We start from the raw sequence: 16,036 nt of genomic DNA, 5'->3' as shown, positions 1-16,036 counted from the left end.
GAAGACAGGAATGTTTCAGAGAACTGGAAAGTCTCAGAGAATATATTTAAACTGAAGGGCAGTCTGGTAGAAGGAGAATGGGATTTAAAAAGTCCCTCCAGGGATTTGAAGGAGCTTTAGMATGAAGCAAGAAAGCTACCAAAAACATGTAATCTCTAATTAGAAGTCAGGCCTAGATGTCTGAAAGTGATCAATATAGTAGCCAGGGATCAATAATGGCCATTAATTTGGTGATTATAAAAATAATTWWAAAAAAATTAAGAGCAAGAGATAAGGACAGAACAGCTCTGCTGTCTTGTTGTGGTCACAGAGCTGTTTTAGATTCCTGAAAAGAGTGAACAAAAACCAACTAAACAAAACAGTCCACAAATATAATATATGTAAATATCTTCAATAATTTTTGTCAGTATTTTTGAAAATAAGAAAGCAGCAAAGGAAACTTTTGTGGAAGGCTGTCTCAGAATGCAAAGAATACATCTAAATTTCTATTTTCTGTGTGCTGACAGATTTATGATGCTGCTAAACAGATTTCAGGAACATAATACTGGAACAGCTTTTTCAGAAACAGCTAATATTGTTTCAATGCATACCTTAAGAAGCTGCAATCAAGTGGGGATTAGAGAGGCAGCAACAACACWCAGGCATTCATTAGGGTTTTTYTGACTCCTAATTAAATGAGGCATTATTCAGTTGTTTCTCAGAGAGAGCTAAAGAGGCAGYAAAATAGCACTGTGTTTTTCACTGACAATTTTTTCATTGCTTTCTTGTAAGCTGTCTCATCAAGGAATCAGACGTATTTCCCTCTCCCTTCAAGCAAATCACCAGAGTTCAGGTAACTGTCAGGATYATACTCTGAATACATAACTCAAACAGAATCTTGGTTCCAGCTGGTCCTTATCCACTGAACCCTCCCTTACAAAAAGAAAAAAAAMCCAACTAAACTAACAAAGAAACAAAGAAACACAGCATAAATCCCCTATGACTTTATACATATGTGAAATCTTCKCGGAGGTCAATCAGGACACAGTGCCTCAGCAGTGCACCGTTTTCTGCACAAGTATTCAAAGGTTATAACTAAAATGACATGACAGTAGTCAGCGACCTTATTTTCCATTAGGAAAAGATCCTCACTTTCTATCCCACCKTTACACATTTCAGAAACAATGAGACTTTTAGTTCTTGAAGCAGAGGTGATTTGTTCATTTATCAGGATACAAGAAGAGTACAGGAGAGCATCTAGAGGATTTAGTACAAAAATAACTAAATAGTAACAATAGCAGCATAAAAACAAATTAAATTTAAAAGTGAAGTATGAAGAAACTTACTGCAAAGAACTGTTGAAGATAACTCCGACAYAAATGAGTTTTAAAATGGTTGTTACCTCCAGGACAAATGATTTTAAACTAAGTGCAGACCCTTGCCTTTTGCTCTGCTTCTAGTACAAATCAGGGCACATTAATGTTTAGCAGCAGAGAAGACAGAATATTATGTTCTTTATGTATCTTCCATTTAATTTTGTTCAGCACACTTCCCAAGTAACAAAAAGCAAAAATGTCTGGGAAGATGTAGAAGGCAAAAAGATCGACATCATTTTTTAAAAAGCCTTAGAGACACATCCTAATAGGATAAGAAAAACATCTTGAACACTAGTAGTTTGGATTAAGTATCCTCAGAGCTCCAAAACATCACACTTTAGGATTATAAACTCATCCCGGGCAGTTTTTYGTGTCTGCAAAACGTCCAGCCTTCATCAGTGTCAGAAACAGTATTAAACCCAGTATTAATCTGGTCTGATATAACAGAAGTCAGATGTAAAAAGGAGTAATGAAGCTGGGATATTAAAATCTGATTCTAAAATTACCAGCCAGRTGATTACTGGGTGACAAAACTCATGAAAACTTGACACAACAGGCAACAAAATAAGCATAAGGTCCTTACAGGGAGGAAACCCACCTCTGCACTGACAGAAACACCCCATGTGTTCTACCACTTGCAGCGGGACTTCCTCTCAGTGAAGAAGACTACGAAGAAGACAATCTAAGAATGTGTTTTCTTAGGACTTGGTCAGGCTTCACATTCAACAGCTCCTCCTGCTGCTGTACAGAGCCCTCGTAGCTCTGCAGAGAACTGGGTTTACACTCACAAGCATTAAGCTTGTCAAAGCACACCAGTTTTAYTTCTATGGGCGAACAGAGATATACTCACCAGCTTATGACCTCATTTCTATTTATGTCTTAAATGGTTTCTACTTTGAAAATCCTAAGTTAAACAAAACTTTTATTTTTAACACTCTCATGTGAATCATGGGACCATATTAGGGCTCTCRTTTCATGAAGGGTCCTCCTGTTTGGCCTATACCTTAGACCAAGTACTGCATAGGCTTTAGTAGATTACATTAGATTAGCATATCATTACAAAAAGAGACATACATACAAATCTCCTTACAATCTCTCTTAATTTAACCTTTTCTCAGGGCTATGTTGATGCTTTGGAGACTAATTTCACAATATCTGAATTTAAGCTGTTGCAGARGCACTTCTCGTTATATAGTCTGGATTATTCAGAAAAAAACAACCCAGCTGATCACATAAATGAGAGGACAGTAATCCTTGGCTCCCAAAGATAAACAAAGCAAATATGTTATCAGTGTAGCTAACTGTCATTCCGTCCAAATAGGATATTCTTGAAATTCTTCCAACTGTTCCATTCATTAAAAAAATAATAATGGAAAGCGTGGCAGTTTTGACCAATTACTTGCCATCTAAAAGTAGAAATTGAGGCCAGTAGGAATTACTGTTATTGTARCATGTTTTTTTGTCAGATGGAATCAGACTTTCAGACAATGCTCAAGGAYATTTATTATACCTCCATTATATTAAGCTTTCCAGTAACATGTGGCAGACTCCACAATAGCATGAGATTAGCTGTAAAGTTAAAAACATAATGGACTTAGTAAAGGAATACTCTTTTATTTGCCTTTCAGTTCTTGAATCCTTAATTTTGAAGTTCTTTTCCAAAAGAAACACAATTATGTTTTAAAGAGAAGCTGAACTTCTGAAAAAATTACTGGGTCCTGAATCTTTCAAATGTGAATGTCCTTGTGGGTTAAACTTAATTAACTTTACCCTTGAACTAAAAAATTCCCTTTTTTTATTACTATTTTGAATCACCTCTCTTTTTAGCCTACTTTCACTATAGGAACTGGTTTATAAGGATTCAGAATGATCTTTCTGATGGCAAAAAAAAAGCTGAGGTAGTTCCATCCTAGGACAAGTCTTTCATTCAGTCCTTTCTTGCTATTCCATGCTTCAGTGCAAATTAACCCAACTTCATGAACTTATGTTTTGTACTCACTACATCTCTATACTCATCCAAATAAGATGRCTCTGTTGTGTTTTCTCAAACCATCAACTGATTACAGAGAAGTTGTATCTCACAAATCTTACATGGAGGTCCAAGGTTACTCTTCTGTGAGCTCAGATAACAAAACATCCATCAGTCTGCAGGCAGCTACTGGGACAAGTGCTTGAGCAGGGCAGGCCTGTATCTCAACACAGGGAAGGCAGTCATTGACTCAATGTTCTCAGTTTGAGATCCGTGTTTATTTTGAGTTGATAAAGTGTAACTGAACACTGGATCTTCTTATCTACCCAGCTCCCCACAGGCCAGATGAATGACAGAGACCTCTACTTATTCCAGTCTTGGGGACTTCATCATACAATAAATGGCTGCTGAATGAATCTCCTTGCCTGAGGCATAAAACCACAGCATCAAAGAACTGTAAAAGTACTTTGCTGTTTTCACAACTGTTAAACTCATCAGTAAATTTATCACTGGGTAAGCCATAGCACTGTAATGGTTGTGAAATTGATTCAGCTATGAAAGCTTGGCAATCTGCCCACTCTGCGTGGTACTCTGGATTGGGTTCTGTCTCTGCCAGTGCCTCTTGTCATTTTTTTAACAGCTCACTGAGATGCTGAGCAGCATTGCCTCACCCTGTGCCTAAGTGGAACCTACATCTTGGCCAGGCAATTCTCATTACTTGGCACTTAAGAGACATTCTTATGTCCTTTAGTGCCAAGTAGTTGCTTCCACAGCCCTACAAAACTCACTCTCCAAAAACACAGGAACAGCAGATGTGGAAAGAATTCCAAGTTCTGCCTTCCTCTGCTAAGAYCAAATCCTTCAACTGCCACTCTACATACTGGCTGTGGAAAATATTTCTATGATGTCCCACTCCCAAATCATTTGTCTTAATAACATAGGCATGGGACAATACAGCAGCAGTTCTTTAAAATTTGGGAATMRYTTTTATCTTTTYAATATTGGCAATTAAGACTGAACACAATCCAGATATTCAAGTCAATGTAACACTTATCATTAAAAAAAAACAAAGCCCACAACACTGCCAGAGTCAACTGCAAAAAGAATAAATACACTGCCACAAGAAATTATTAAAAGCAATCCTTAAAATAAAACGAAGAATTGATTGGTAAAATATTACACAAAAGTACATGCTAGGCCAATATTTAGCTTTGTCTTAAGAAGGAATACATAGTGACTCTTAGRATCTGCAGCATCTCAGAGACTGCCCTTGCAGTTGTTCAAAGCAGTAACAAAATTAGCTCTTCTGTCTTAGACTGTATAGAACACAACAAGCAGCAAAGATTAGTGGCATGACATTCATCAGGCATTTTCATTTCCTTTTCAGTCTCTTATGCTTTTCAACTTTGTTCCTTACCTGTTTGGGTGAGCAGGTTCCTGTCTTCCCCCAAAAGAGCCTGTAAAAGACATAATAAACATAAGGTCAGCAGTATATTCCAAATGACAGGACTTGTACCATAAAAGTGTTGAAAAGTAATCCTAAACCCATACATTTGCCACTGCAGAATATTCCTGTCTGAARTATACTAGCATAAAAAATCTTTCAATCCCAGCACAGATTAACTCCATCTTTATAAACTGGGCTTTGCAAAACCCAGGGAGAGCTACACCTTTCTCCCRAAGAATTGCAAAGGCAAAGATAAAATCAGAAGAAAAAAACTAAAAAAAGCAGGTTTTCTAAACAGCTTCCTTCAGTACAATACAGAAATCATAACAGTACAAATTAATCAGTATTGCTTTGTGATGAGGTAAGGGTTTTAACTCAAATTGTTTCTTAAAACCAGGTCACACCACAACTTCAGTGCACATCACAGACTCCCCAGTGCTGCCACACTTTGCTGATAGCCAGCAACAGCTCAGGCTTGTCCCGCTTCCACATGATACTGGGATGAAAGGCCACGGTACTCAAGCAACACAGGGATGAGGTGATAATTTCCACAAGAAATGGRCTTTTAATTATTTGTCAAAGACCAAACCAGAAGTTTAGCACAGAGCTGAGAAAAATAATTACATATTCTCCTGAGTTTCAGTCTAGGCCCATAATGCAAGGCTGCCTTTTTTCTTTTATTTACAGTATCTCTCTTAAAGAGATCTGGATGCCTTTTTTGACATGTTTCCTTTAGTATTGGACTTGACATGTTTGCTTTATTTTTCCTTCCTTTGCGACAGGATTACACAGAAATACACTCAGAATTCTGATTGCAAAAGAACTATTCTTCTAGGGTGTAATGCCTGAGCTAGTAAAAAGGCAAAGGCTGTCCAGGTGTAACCACAGAGAATAACTGAAAGACTAAATAYGAGCCTTCTAGGCAAACCACACCAAGGGAAACAGTCTAATGAATGTTAATAAATGCAGAAAAGTATAGAGCATTGAAAATGCATCCTGAGTCATTTTATTTTACTCCAGCAATTCAAACCCCTAAAGCCAAAAAAGCATTGCCTTTGTCTTCAGCACTGCCTCTGGAAGTCCCACAACATATTCTGTCCTACACAAGAAGTCATTTGCAGGATTCCACTGCAGATGCCACATTTAGCAGAGAAGGGTGAAATTTCACTATTAGTATACCCTATCAAAGAACACTTAAAAAAGTAAACACTAGGCACTTTGAACAACATCCTTTCCTGCACCTTCTACTTTTCAGAGCAGTTCTTACCACTGTGTTGCTCCAGATCCACCCTTAATAACACCAAAATGGGCCCAAACAGATCCAAGAAATCTCTATTTGAAATACCTCTTTTTACTGCTTTAAACACATCCCCTAAACTACTATCTTGCTGTATCAGGCAGAAGCTCTGCTGCCACTAATAATACAGCATGGAAATCCACAAATACTGTGTTTGTATCATTTACACCTCCAAGAAAGGATAATACCTCATGATTGCTGGCAGCCACTCACACTGCTGACATCTGCGTGGTCAGGCATAAGGGTGACAAGACAACATTTCATTTAACAGATTGATTTTAGTATAATAATCTTTGACACTGAGAAGCTCACAGGTTGAGTATTTTCCCTGAGAGGGTTATTTTCTTACTTCAGAAGTTTAACAAAATACAATTCATTTGTTTTGAATTAAGCTGCAGTTTTCAAAAACAGCTTCTTGGTAAAAAGAAAACCCCAAAAAGCTCAAGAAACATTGCTACAATGTCCCTCCATGTGCATCAGAAGGGTTAACTGTGAAGCACAACATGCAATGCTCAGTGTGGAGCATATATATTTAAAAGACAAAACACAAATGAAATTAAGAGAGCTACAGATGCCTGAAGTTTGCATTCTGTGAAGAAAGGGAGAACCTTTGAACAGATGTCAGTGGGCATCAATCCACATCAAGTGCTTAAAGAAGCTTAAGAATTTACACCGCTGTGATTTCTTAGAGCAGCTTAAAGGGTGCTTTCAGCTCCTTCCTCTTAAAAGATAGGAGAGACCTATGGTTTCACCATGAGTCTTGTGATTTTAAGTTACATCTGGCCCTTGGAATCATCAAAGACACAGAAGCCTTACTAAATGAAATTCAGTCTTTACAATCATGGTAAAACGAGAGTRAAAGGCACCATGAAGGCTCAAAACCAAACACCAAATAAAAGAAGAAGAGGATACCTTTAGTTTCTCAAATAGTATTTTTCCAGTAAACCTTATAATGATGGGAGTCTGACATGATTTGAGATTTACATTGGGAAACAACAGCAGTATTCAAGATGCTGATTTAAAGTAGYTTCATATTTCCTCACCCTTTATGAAGTACATCAATTTATCTGTACATCATAAGCAAAGTAGTTTTACTATGGCCAGTGAACTGTCAGTAAGATTACAGTCYAAACTGTTAGTAGTTTAAGAATACATATTTTGTATATACCTTGTGATGAAGGGTTAGAAACAGCACAAAACCTCTGTCTCATGCTCTAGATACCATGACCTTTGGAAGGCAATGCACAATCTGAATGAGGGAGTGATGATTTCTGAATGTTCTTGTGAATTAYCTGCAAAATTCTGCCATCAGAGGAACCCTTGATGTATTTCTGCTTCATGTTGACACTTCACATGAGCGCTGCTCCACAGGCAATTACAGGGGCACACCTACACCAATTCCAGCATGGCATAAAAGCATAAAGGAAAAATGTTTTTCAAATGCCTGTGGAAAATTCTTAGTTTCAATGTCCATAGTTAAAACAAACAGTTCAATTCTTGTGAACACTGGACATTATTACACTGGGCTTTTCTAACAGCTTTTCCTCCTGCTCCTTGACAAGGAGAGTGAGATGGCAGTAATATCTGGAATTCACCACTTAAATTCTGCTTGGAAGCCCACAATGTGTGAATATCAACACATCCTCTTCGAGCACCACCACACTGCTGGGCTGGCATTTGGGACACTGTCACCCCTTCCTGTGGCAGTCCCTTCTATATCCCTCTTGTCTTTGTCAGAACAGTATGGCTTTCACATCCCRACAGATGGAGGATCCACCTGCACTGCTGCTTCCCTTCCACCCTTGGTGGGATCATGCTGGCAGGCCCTCCTGGCCATGTTTTCCAGGGAGATTTCACCTCACTTTGGCTACCTGYGCCACTTCCACATCGTTACTCCATTGGCTCCCTTGGAGAAGCTTTTAGAACTCATGGACAAGCTGGTGAAAGGTCTGGAGCTCATGTCCTGTGAGGAAGAGCTGATGAAGCTGGGATTGTTTAGCCTGGAGAAGAGGAGGTCCAGGGCAAGCCTTATCACTCTCTACAAGTCCCTGCAAAGTGGTTGTAGCCTAGTGGGTGCCAGGAAAGATGCGTATTAATGTCTTGACAAACAATTCCATGGGTGAGGGTATGGGTGTTAATGTCTTTGAAATGGGTCTTAACATCTTTACCAACTTCAAGCCACAGGTTTGCTACCAAACCCCGATGGTTTGACTGCTGAAAGAGACAAATGGGTCCGCAGAAGCCTGAGTTTCTGCACTTTTGGGTAAAATGACAGGTACAAGGGGGGATATGTGGTAGGCGTTTCRGGAAGGCTATACCTTCCTAACACCTCAGGCAATGGGGAAAGGAAGAGGGCAAGGTGCAGCCGGGAGTTCAGGATAAAAGGAGGCTGCATCCTCCAAAACCCTAAGAGTGAAAATCCCGCGGGCATATGCCCCAGTGGACTCTCTCTTTATTCGAATAAACTTGCACTACTCCAGTCTCCTTTATGGACGCTGACTTTTCATAGAGTGATTTTCCGTAGATGGGCGTCAGCCTCTTCCCCCAGGCTACCAGGGCATAGAGAGAGGGCATAGCCTTAAGCTGCACCAGGGGATGTTCAGGTGGGACATGAGGAACAACTTTTTCACAGAAAGGGTGATCAGACATAGAACGGGCTGCAGAGGGAGACGGTGAAGGCGCTGTCCCGGAGATGTTTCAGACAGGACACGGCACTCAGTACCGTGGCCTAAATGACACAGTGGTGTTCATTCCCTAGGTCAGACCCGACGATCAGAGGTCCTTTCCGCCCTCAGTGCTCTGTAATTCTGCGATCCCGCCCTTTGCCCCCGCCCGTAGCACAACCCCGCCACACACCGCCGCGCGCGCAGAGGGGCGCGCCTCCTACGTCACTGCCCAGGCCCCGCCCATCGCCCCGCCTGGGCCACGTGCTGAGGCGGCCGCGCGCCCCTTGCTTCCACTTCATCTGTGCGCATGCGGCCGCACCCCCGCGCCTGCGCGCCCCGTGYGCACCATGCGTACCAGCGTGACGTCTGACGTCATTCCGCCCGCAGGGAGAGGGGCAGGAAGGAAGTGCGAGGGCCTGCCGGTCGCAACCTACCCCACTGTCCCCGGCGGCGTGACGTCAGCGTGACAGACAGCCGCTGTGATCAGTCAGCGCTCCCCGAGCCGGCCCCTGATTGGCTGTCAGGCCGGAGAGGCGCGGCGCGAGCGCCGGCAGAGGTTGGTTGCGGCGGTGCCGGGTTACATAGGGCGGGGTACAGCGTGTCCTTGGGCGCAGACGGAGCGGGAGGTGTCGGCAGCGCGGTCAAGGTGTCTGAGGGCGCAGCGGCACAGCCGGGCAGGCAGGTGCGGGTGGGCGGCCGGGCTGTGGCTGGGTCCTGCGGGGCGATGAGGGCCGGGAGGGGAACGGGAACGGGGCGAGCGGGCGGTGCTCTCGGCCATGCTGAGCGCCATTCCCGCCTGCCGGGGCCGCGGCCTGAGGCGCCGGCCGGCGGGGCAGCGGAAGGTCATTGCGGGGCTGGGCGCCCCTCCGCGGGCTGGGGTCTGAGGAGAAGCTCAGGGCCAAGATAGAAGCAGGCAGAGCCGGAGCCGGGCGGTGCGGGCGCCCTTGGCCTTTCCCGCCTCCTCACTCGTGGCTGCTGGCGGCAGCCGTAGGGGGCATCCCGGGTCATGGTGACAGCCGGATGCCCTCTGTCCTCTGGGCCTGCCCAGGTGCTTGGCTGGTCCGCTTTCTCAGCTGCAGAGAAAAAGCCTGCCAAGTGTCCTGCGTCTTTACACGAGGTCGTTCGTGACTAGGAAACTCCTGTTACAGCTGTACCAGCTATACATAGGAGCTGTGTTAAGTTTGTTCTTCAGAAATTATCGTCGTACCCTTTAAATGCTTCAGGGCAATTAGTTTGTCCGAGGGAAGGTTTTTCCTGCCCTTCAAGCATGTCTGTCACCTTTTAGATAGYCTGATGCTAATCTTCAAGCCCAGGAGCTGTCGCTTGAGGATAGACAGTGTGCTGGAGAATTGCCAGGTTCATGCACTGCATATGTTGGTTTTGTAAACCAGCAGGACACTTTTACAGTTTCATCTCAATCGGTGACCTTGAGGTTGTGATACTGACCTCTGTGTGTGTTCTTGGTCTAGWACTGACAATGGGAGACGTTGAGAAAGGCAAGAAGATCTTTGTCCAGAAATGCTCCCAGTGCCATACGGTTGAAAAGGGAGGCAAGCATAAGACTGGACCCAACTTGAACGGCCTATTCGGACGTAAGACCGGACAAGCTGAGGGCTTCTCTTACACGGATGCTAATAAGAACAAAGGTAAACTTAAAGCTGCCCTTAAGGGGCAAAAATACTCATTTCTTGATGGTAGTTCTAAAAATTTGCCAAAAATTAAAATAGGCTGGACAATAAGAATATAAACATTTACTATTTTGGATTTAACTTATCTTTTTTTTTTTTTGCCTTCCTTTAGGTATCACCTGGGGTGAGGATACTCTGATGGAGTATTTGGAAAATCCAAAGAAGTATATTCCCGGAACAAAGATGATTTTTGCGGGTATTAAGAAGAAGAACGAGAGAGCAGACTTAATAGCGTACCTCAAAGTTGCCACTGCAAAGTAAAAGTTATCTGCTGCCTTATTTATTTCACAAAGGAGATGGCAATGGAAATGTCTGTGATGAGATTGGTTTTTAAACTTTCTATTTTTACATGTACTGTGTCTAACCTTAAAATCTATCTCACCCATCAGATAACTTTGCTCACGGTGGGTCACTGGAGAACACTTGTCTGGCAGCGGTTAACTTAACAAAGACTATGTAAYTGGGTTCAGTCGTCCTTGATCATAAAAATTAAAAAAAAATAAATAAACATTTCCTGCCTCTTCATTGTTTAAACAAAATACATGTAAATAATCAAATGACTAACTGTCAGTAGCATAATYGCTTTGACAGCCCAGCTCTTTAACRTTAAAAAGCAGGGTAGTTTTTGGYATCTTCCACCATACTTCTTATGTTAACAGCAAAACAACAAAGACTATTAAAAAAACCCCAATCCCAATATAATATTTTTCTAAATTGAATCAGTGCTAGGTGTTGCAATATATATTTATCTGTCTGAAGCTTGTGCTAAAAAATGTATTTCATCTAAGTACTGTTTGTGAATTGGCAGTTGTGCCAAGCCACTTGTCTTTTATCTAGGRGAAGCATGTTACCTAATTCATCAGACTCTGACAGCTGCATGCACCTATAGAGTATAACTGCCCTTCAGAAACGTCTCCAGTTTTGACGTGTTATTGATGCCCTTTGCTCAGTAAATCTTCTGAGAACAGCCATTCTTAGTGTAAGAGAAAAACATCCTGTTCTGGGAATACAAGTGCTAAAGGCCAAGCTGGAAGTTATTTAATCTTAGTTCAGCAGAAAAGTTCAGCTGAGGTTTGTTGTTACAGGCAATTTCTGATGAAGRGGTACAGGAACAAATATGCTAGTAGACTAAAAAACAAGACAAAAATAAGCAATCTTCCTCTGTGCCTGGCTGTAGCCAACGTCATTACTTTTGAAGGTTCTGTTTCGCACATTGTAAAGCAGTATTTTTAATGTTTTAACTGCATTTTTTTCATACTAAGTTGTTCAGAAGAATGTATTTACTGTGTACCAACAGTAAGGCATAATTTGGAGCAATCAATACTGTAAATTAAAAAAAAAATTAAAAGTCTTGCTTGCTGTATGTGTATGAGATTAAGYGGGAAAGTATAGAAAAATTGGGTGCCCAGATACACATCATTAGGAAACAAGACAAAAAAGTGCTTCACATGCAAAAAGGCCAATGGAGTTGGTGGGGAAAGTACAAATGTGATGAAGTTACTATTTTGGCCCAGAGCCAGCAAAGTTCTTTTGCTGCTGTGCTGTTCAACATTTCTTCTGTGCTTCCCAAGTGAAATGGGAGAAWACTCAGGGTAACTGGAAAACTGTAGCTGTGCTGTAGGATGGGCTGTGTTTGAGTTGGATGAAGTAGAACTGTACTTGATGGAATTGCGAAGGGCTGTCACTCAGAGTTAATGAGTGAAAAGAACTAATAGTGGTRTCAGTGATTGCTACCTTATGTGATTATTTTTTTTCTTTCCAGACTAACCTGTAAACAGCATGTCTTGCAATTASAGACATGATATTAACCAACAGCAGGTTTTTTAACTAAGAACTTAAGAGACAACTTCAAATTGTAGTAGTTTATTACTGTTCCAATTTTCAAAAGATGTTTTGTCGTCACACATTTATGACTATACAGAACTTAGTTTTTTCCATGACCAAAACCTGGCAGAGCAGTTGTACATGCAGAATGCAGCTGTACCCAGCTCTGTAGTCTTCTGAGTTGATTATGGTGAAGAGAGTTGTGCATGGAGAGGGTTGTGACGCTTTGTTCTGTTAGCACCTTTATGAAAGAAGACTTTGTGATTCCCAAGCTGCTCTTTTTTACAACTTGTTTATCCTCCAGATCARTTAGGGAAGAGGATTTTTCAGTAAGGTGTGGTATTTAATTCAGCACAGATTACAATTAACAAGTAAGTTACCTTGCCCAAAGTAAGCAGGGGACACAATTTAGCTTGGCTCTTCTACTTGTACAAAGACAAGTGCTACTTCTACATGACGCTGAAGATTGAGAAAATTAACTTTTTAATTCTAGACTGAGCATGCATCCTTGTTTACATTTCAGGGAAAAGACCATTCTGACCTTTAAAACTTCATCTATGTATACAGCCTAGACAGCAATAGCTTAAAAGTTTTGTTGTAGGTAAATAGCAGCCATTTGCCATTGAAGAAACACCATACTAAACATACTGTGGTGTTTCTACTAATGGATAGACAAAGAATATTGGAAAGGAAGAACGTTATATTATAATTTCTTGAGGTGTTAATACAGCAACTTGGGTGGGTTCTTTGCAGGGTGGAAAGGAGGCACCAAGATCAGTTATATAATCAAGCATTAGTTCTTTGTTTCCTAATTCATATTACAAAGTATAGGGGTGGGGTTTGCCTTTGTTTCATGAAATACCAAGTTAATGTTTTTCCTTGTTGCAGTGATATTAGTCTAGACACTTGGTATTTCAGTAGTTCCTTCACAGTTCCCAATTAGGGAATCAAAGCACTACTGCCAAATGTTGCACCATCCTGAAAAATTGTTCTTGGCTACTAGTTCACACAGCTTTGATGGGGCATGCCTTTGAAAGCAATCTTGTGACTTTTTTCACATGTAATTACGCAAGTGAATAAAGATCATTAATGACTGGAAAAAAGGTAAAATCTGAAAGTACACCTTTTCATAGTATGACTTAAAATTAAGTAGGATACTACAGCATTTATTAGTTATGCCTCCAATTGAAATGAGGTAATACAGAAGTTCTCTTGCTTTTTTAGAGTCTTAATTTAAGTGTAACCACTCTACAAACAACTTGGTAAAGTTCCATTTGTTGCTGCCTGTACAATTGTAAATAATKGCTTCAGATAAACATCTGTTCATTTTGATAGATCTAGTCTTGTATGAATTTCCCTTTTTTGTTACAAAACACAGCTTTTTAAAAGAAATGTGGTACATTATCTTCCACTTACAGGGGAGAACAAAAATAGGTGATAGGTTAGATATTCTAGCCTCATGTATATCAAAGCCCACTGAAATGCACTTATTTACCTTAGTAGGAAGCCTTGTCATTTKCCTTTATCCTAAAATCTCTTCCAGGGCCAAAGCAAACAGAAGTCTGTTTTACTACATACAGGATGAGTTGAACCATTTCAAACTGATGTGCTGAAAAGCAGGTTATTCTGGGAGATGAGCAGCCCAGAGTTAGCAGTAAGACACGTTAACCCTGGGAAAGGGTATAAAATCCTGTCCCTTCCTGGTGCTGCAGTTGCTGAGTCAGGACTCCAGGTAGTTGTCACTCTGCTCATGATTCAGAGCTTGCATATGAGTACTTGCATACTTTTTTACAGGATTGTTTTTGTGATATACAGATATTATATATATCAGATATACTGATATACAGAAAATATGATGGTCACCTTTTGAATGATTGCTTTCTGCATATCAGTGTCACAGGAGGTAAGAGAAGTWGGTGGTCTTTGCTTCTGTAACACCATTCAGATTCACATCCTCCATTTCCAGAAGGCTGCAGTAACAAACTGAACCTGTGTGCTGGGAAGAAGATCCTCTATGCTTTTGTTGAAGCTGTCATTATGCAAAAGAAAAGCCAGAAAGAAAATTAGCAAAAGAGGAACTAGCTATAGTACAGTGTTCAAAACACATACCTGGRAGGCAGAAAGGTGTGTTCTCTCCAGGTTATTTATGCATTTAATTTTAAACTGTCTTGGATAAAAATAAACCTGGCACTGGAGATCAGAAGTCATTAYTCTGCTGGTTCTACATCTCATTAAAGCTGTTCAGTGGGGATTGCTTATGCAACGTGAACCACTGCCTTGTTCCTTTTAGAATCACCCACTCCCCAGATCCATCTTCCCTTTCCCCATGTGTTGGAGCATATTTTTGTGTGTAAGTCTGTGCTGTCCCTGTCTTACCCCACTGCCAGTCTTCTGGTCGAAAGCACTCAAAGCTGTTGGTGGAAATACCAAGCTGTATTCTCACCCTTAAAGTAACGCACAGAAATTGACTTCTGATGGCTCCATTCAGTCTTGAGTGTCTGGTGACAATTTCTTTTTAAAGTGTCTCATGGTTCTTAAGAKATGGGACATTGCCTTTTATTGGTGTTTTTTAAGTCTAAATTTTTAATAGAGGTAACTAAGGCAGGTATTTTTATGTGGGTTTTAGCTGCACTATGCCTCAGGGGTCTTTTTAGTGTGAGATGCAGCATGATTATATGAATATTCCCTGATGTATAGTCCTTCCAGATATGTAGGACAGATGGATCACAAACACTGCATTTAAAAAATATCATTGGCGTCACCCACGTGTCACCAGTACCCTCAATAATCTGATGCTTCTATTTACCCAGGCTTCAATGCAGGAATTGTAATCAGCCTTTCTCTTGAAGCATGTCTCATATGTCTACTTCCACTGATGATTTGTTCTTTGGACAACAGAGAGGAAAGGAAATCAGACTTCTCTGTGCCTTGCCACGTTTCCTGTAAGACTCATTTTATTTCCAGTTATTCTGTCAATTTATTTGCTATTGATCACAGAATCATTGAATCATTTTGGTACAAAAAGACCTTCATGATCATTGAGTCCGCCCTGTGACTGACCATCAAATTGTCAGCTGCACCATGGCACTAAGTGCAAACAATGTCCAGTTGTTTCTTGAGCACCTCCAGGAATGGTSACTACCACCACCTTGGGTAGTTCATTGGAATGCTTAACAATTCTGTTTCCTTGAAGAAATTCTTCCTGATGYCCAACCTGAACCTCCCCTGGCACAGCTTRAGGCTRTGTCCTCCTATCACTGGCTGGGAGAAGCGACTGACCCCTGCCTGGCTACTGTCCTTTCAGGCAGTGTAGAGAGTGATAAAGTCTCCCCTGAGCCTCCTTTTCTCCAGGCTGAAYAACCCSAGCCCTGGTTTCYTCAGCTCTTCCTCACAGGACTYGTTCTCCAGACCYTTCACCAGCTTTGTTCCCYTTTTCTGGACTTGCTCTAGCGCCTCAATGTTTTCCTTGTAGTGCCCTCAATGAACAGGAGAGGGAGCCAATGTACAAAAAAGCTGCAGAAGAGTACCACGCTCTTGAAGGTAATTTTGAAAAAAGCTCAGACAGTTTGAAAGACATATTTCATTTGTACAAAAAGCAGTTTTAATGCAAGTGCTCAGCAAAAAGCACTGGAGGTGATTAGTACAACTGAATGCAATGATATGTCTGCAATAAGTGGTATTCTGAAGTCCTAAACCAATTCATGTTTTATATTTCATCAAGCTAGCTCAAGTTTCAAATAGCCTATATTAAATTTCAGCCTATTCAAATGGTAAAAGATTCAGCTAGAAA

The 16,036-nt window shown here is 41.1% G+C and overlaps 1 protein-coding gene across 2 annotated transcripts; it reads left to right on the top strand.

Annotated features, from left to right (window-relative positions):
• Positions 1 to 9,299: 9,299 nt before the first annotated feature.
• Positions 9,300 to 10,932, top strand: LOC130573198 (cytochrome c). Of its 2 annotated transcripts, none has more exons than XM_057365473.1 (3): positions 9,300 to 9,412; positions 10,204 to 10,380; positions 10,535 to 10,932. In XM_057365473.1, exons 2-3 carry the CDS (start codon positions 10,212 to 10,214, stop codon positions 10,681 to 10,683), a joined length of 318 nt encoding a protein of 105 aa, XP_057221456.1. In that variant the 5' UTR covers positions 9,300 to 9,412; positions 10,204 to 10,211; the 3' UTR covers positions 10,684 to 10,932. The 2 variants fall into 2 exon arrangements, with proteins under 2 accessions (XP_057221456.1, XP_057221455.1); XM_057365472.1 differs by having other exon boundaries at positions 9,301 to 9,416.
• The last annotated feature ends 5,104 nt before the right edge of the window (positions 10,933 to 16,036 follow it).

This window comes from Malurus melanocephalus, unplaced genomic scaffold, assembly GCF_030028575.1.
Source record: "Malurus melanocephalus ecotype Western Australia unplaced genomic scaffold, MMel_1.1 scaffold_53, whole genome shotgun sequence".
In the NCBI taxonomy this organism is placed as follows: Eukaryota; Metazoa; Chordata; class Aves; order Passeriformes; family Maluridae; genus Malurus; species Malurus melanocephalus.
The sequence above is the reverse complement of the archived record's forward strand: the minus strand, read 5'-3'. Positions and strand labels throughout refer to the sequence as shown.

What these genes read in the sequence shown, in the direction of transcription:
- LOC130573198 (XM_057365473.1), top strand. Translation starts at nt 10,212, where the DNA reads ATGGGAGACGTTGAGAAAGGCAAGAAGATCTTTGTCCAGAAATGCTCC. An exon ending in GGATGCTAATAAGAACAAAG is followed by an intron (nt 10,381 to 10,534) that starts GTAAACTTAAAG and finishes GCCTTCCTTTAG; the next exon opens with GTATCACCTGGGGTGAGGAT.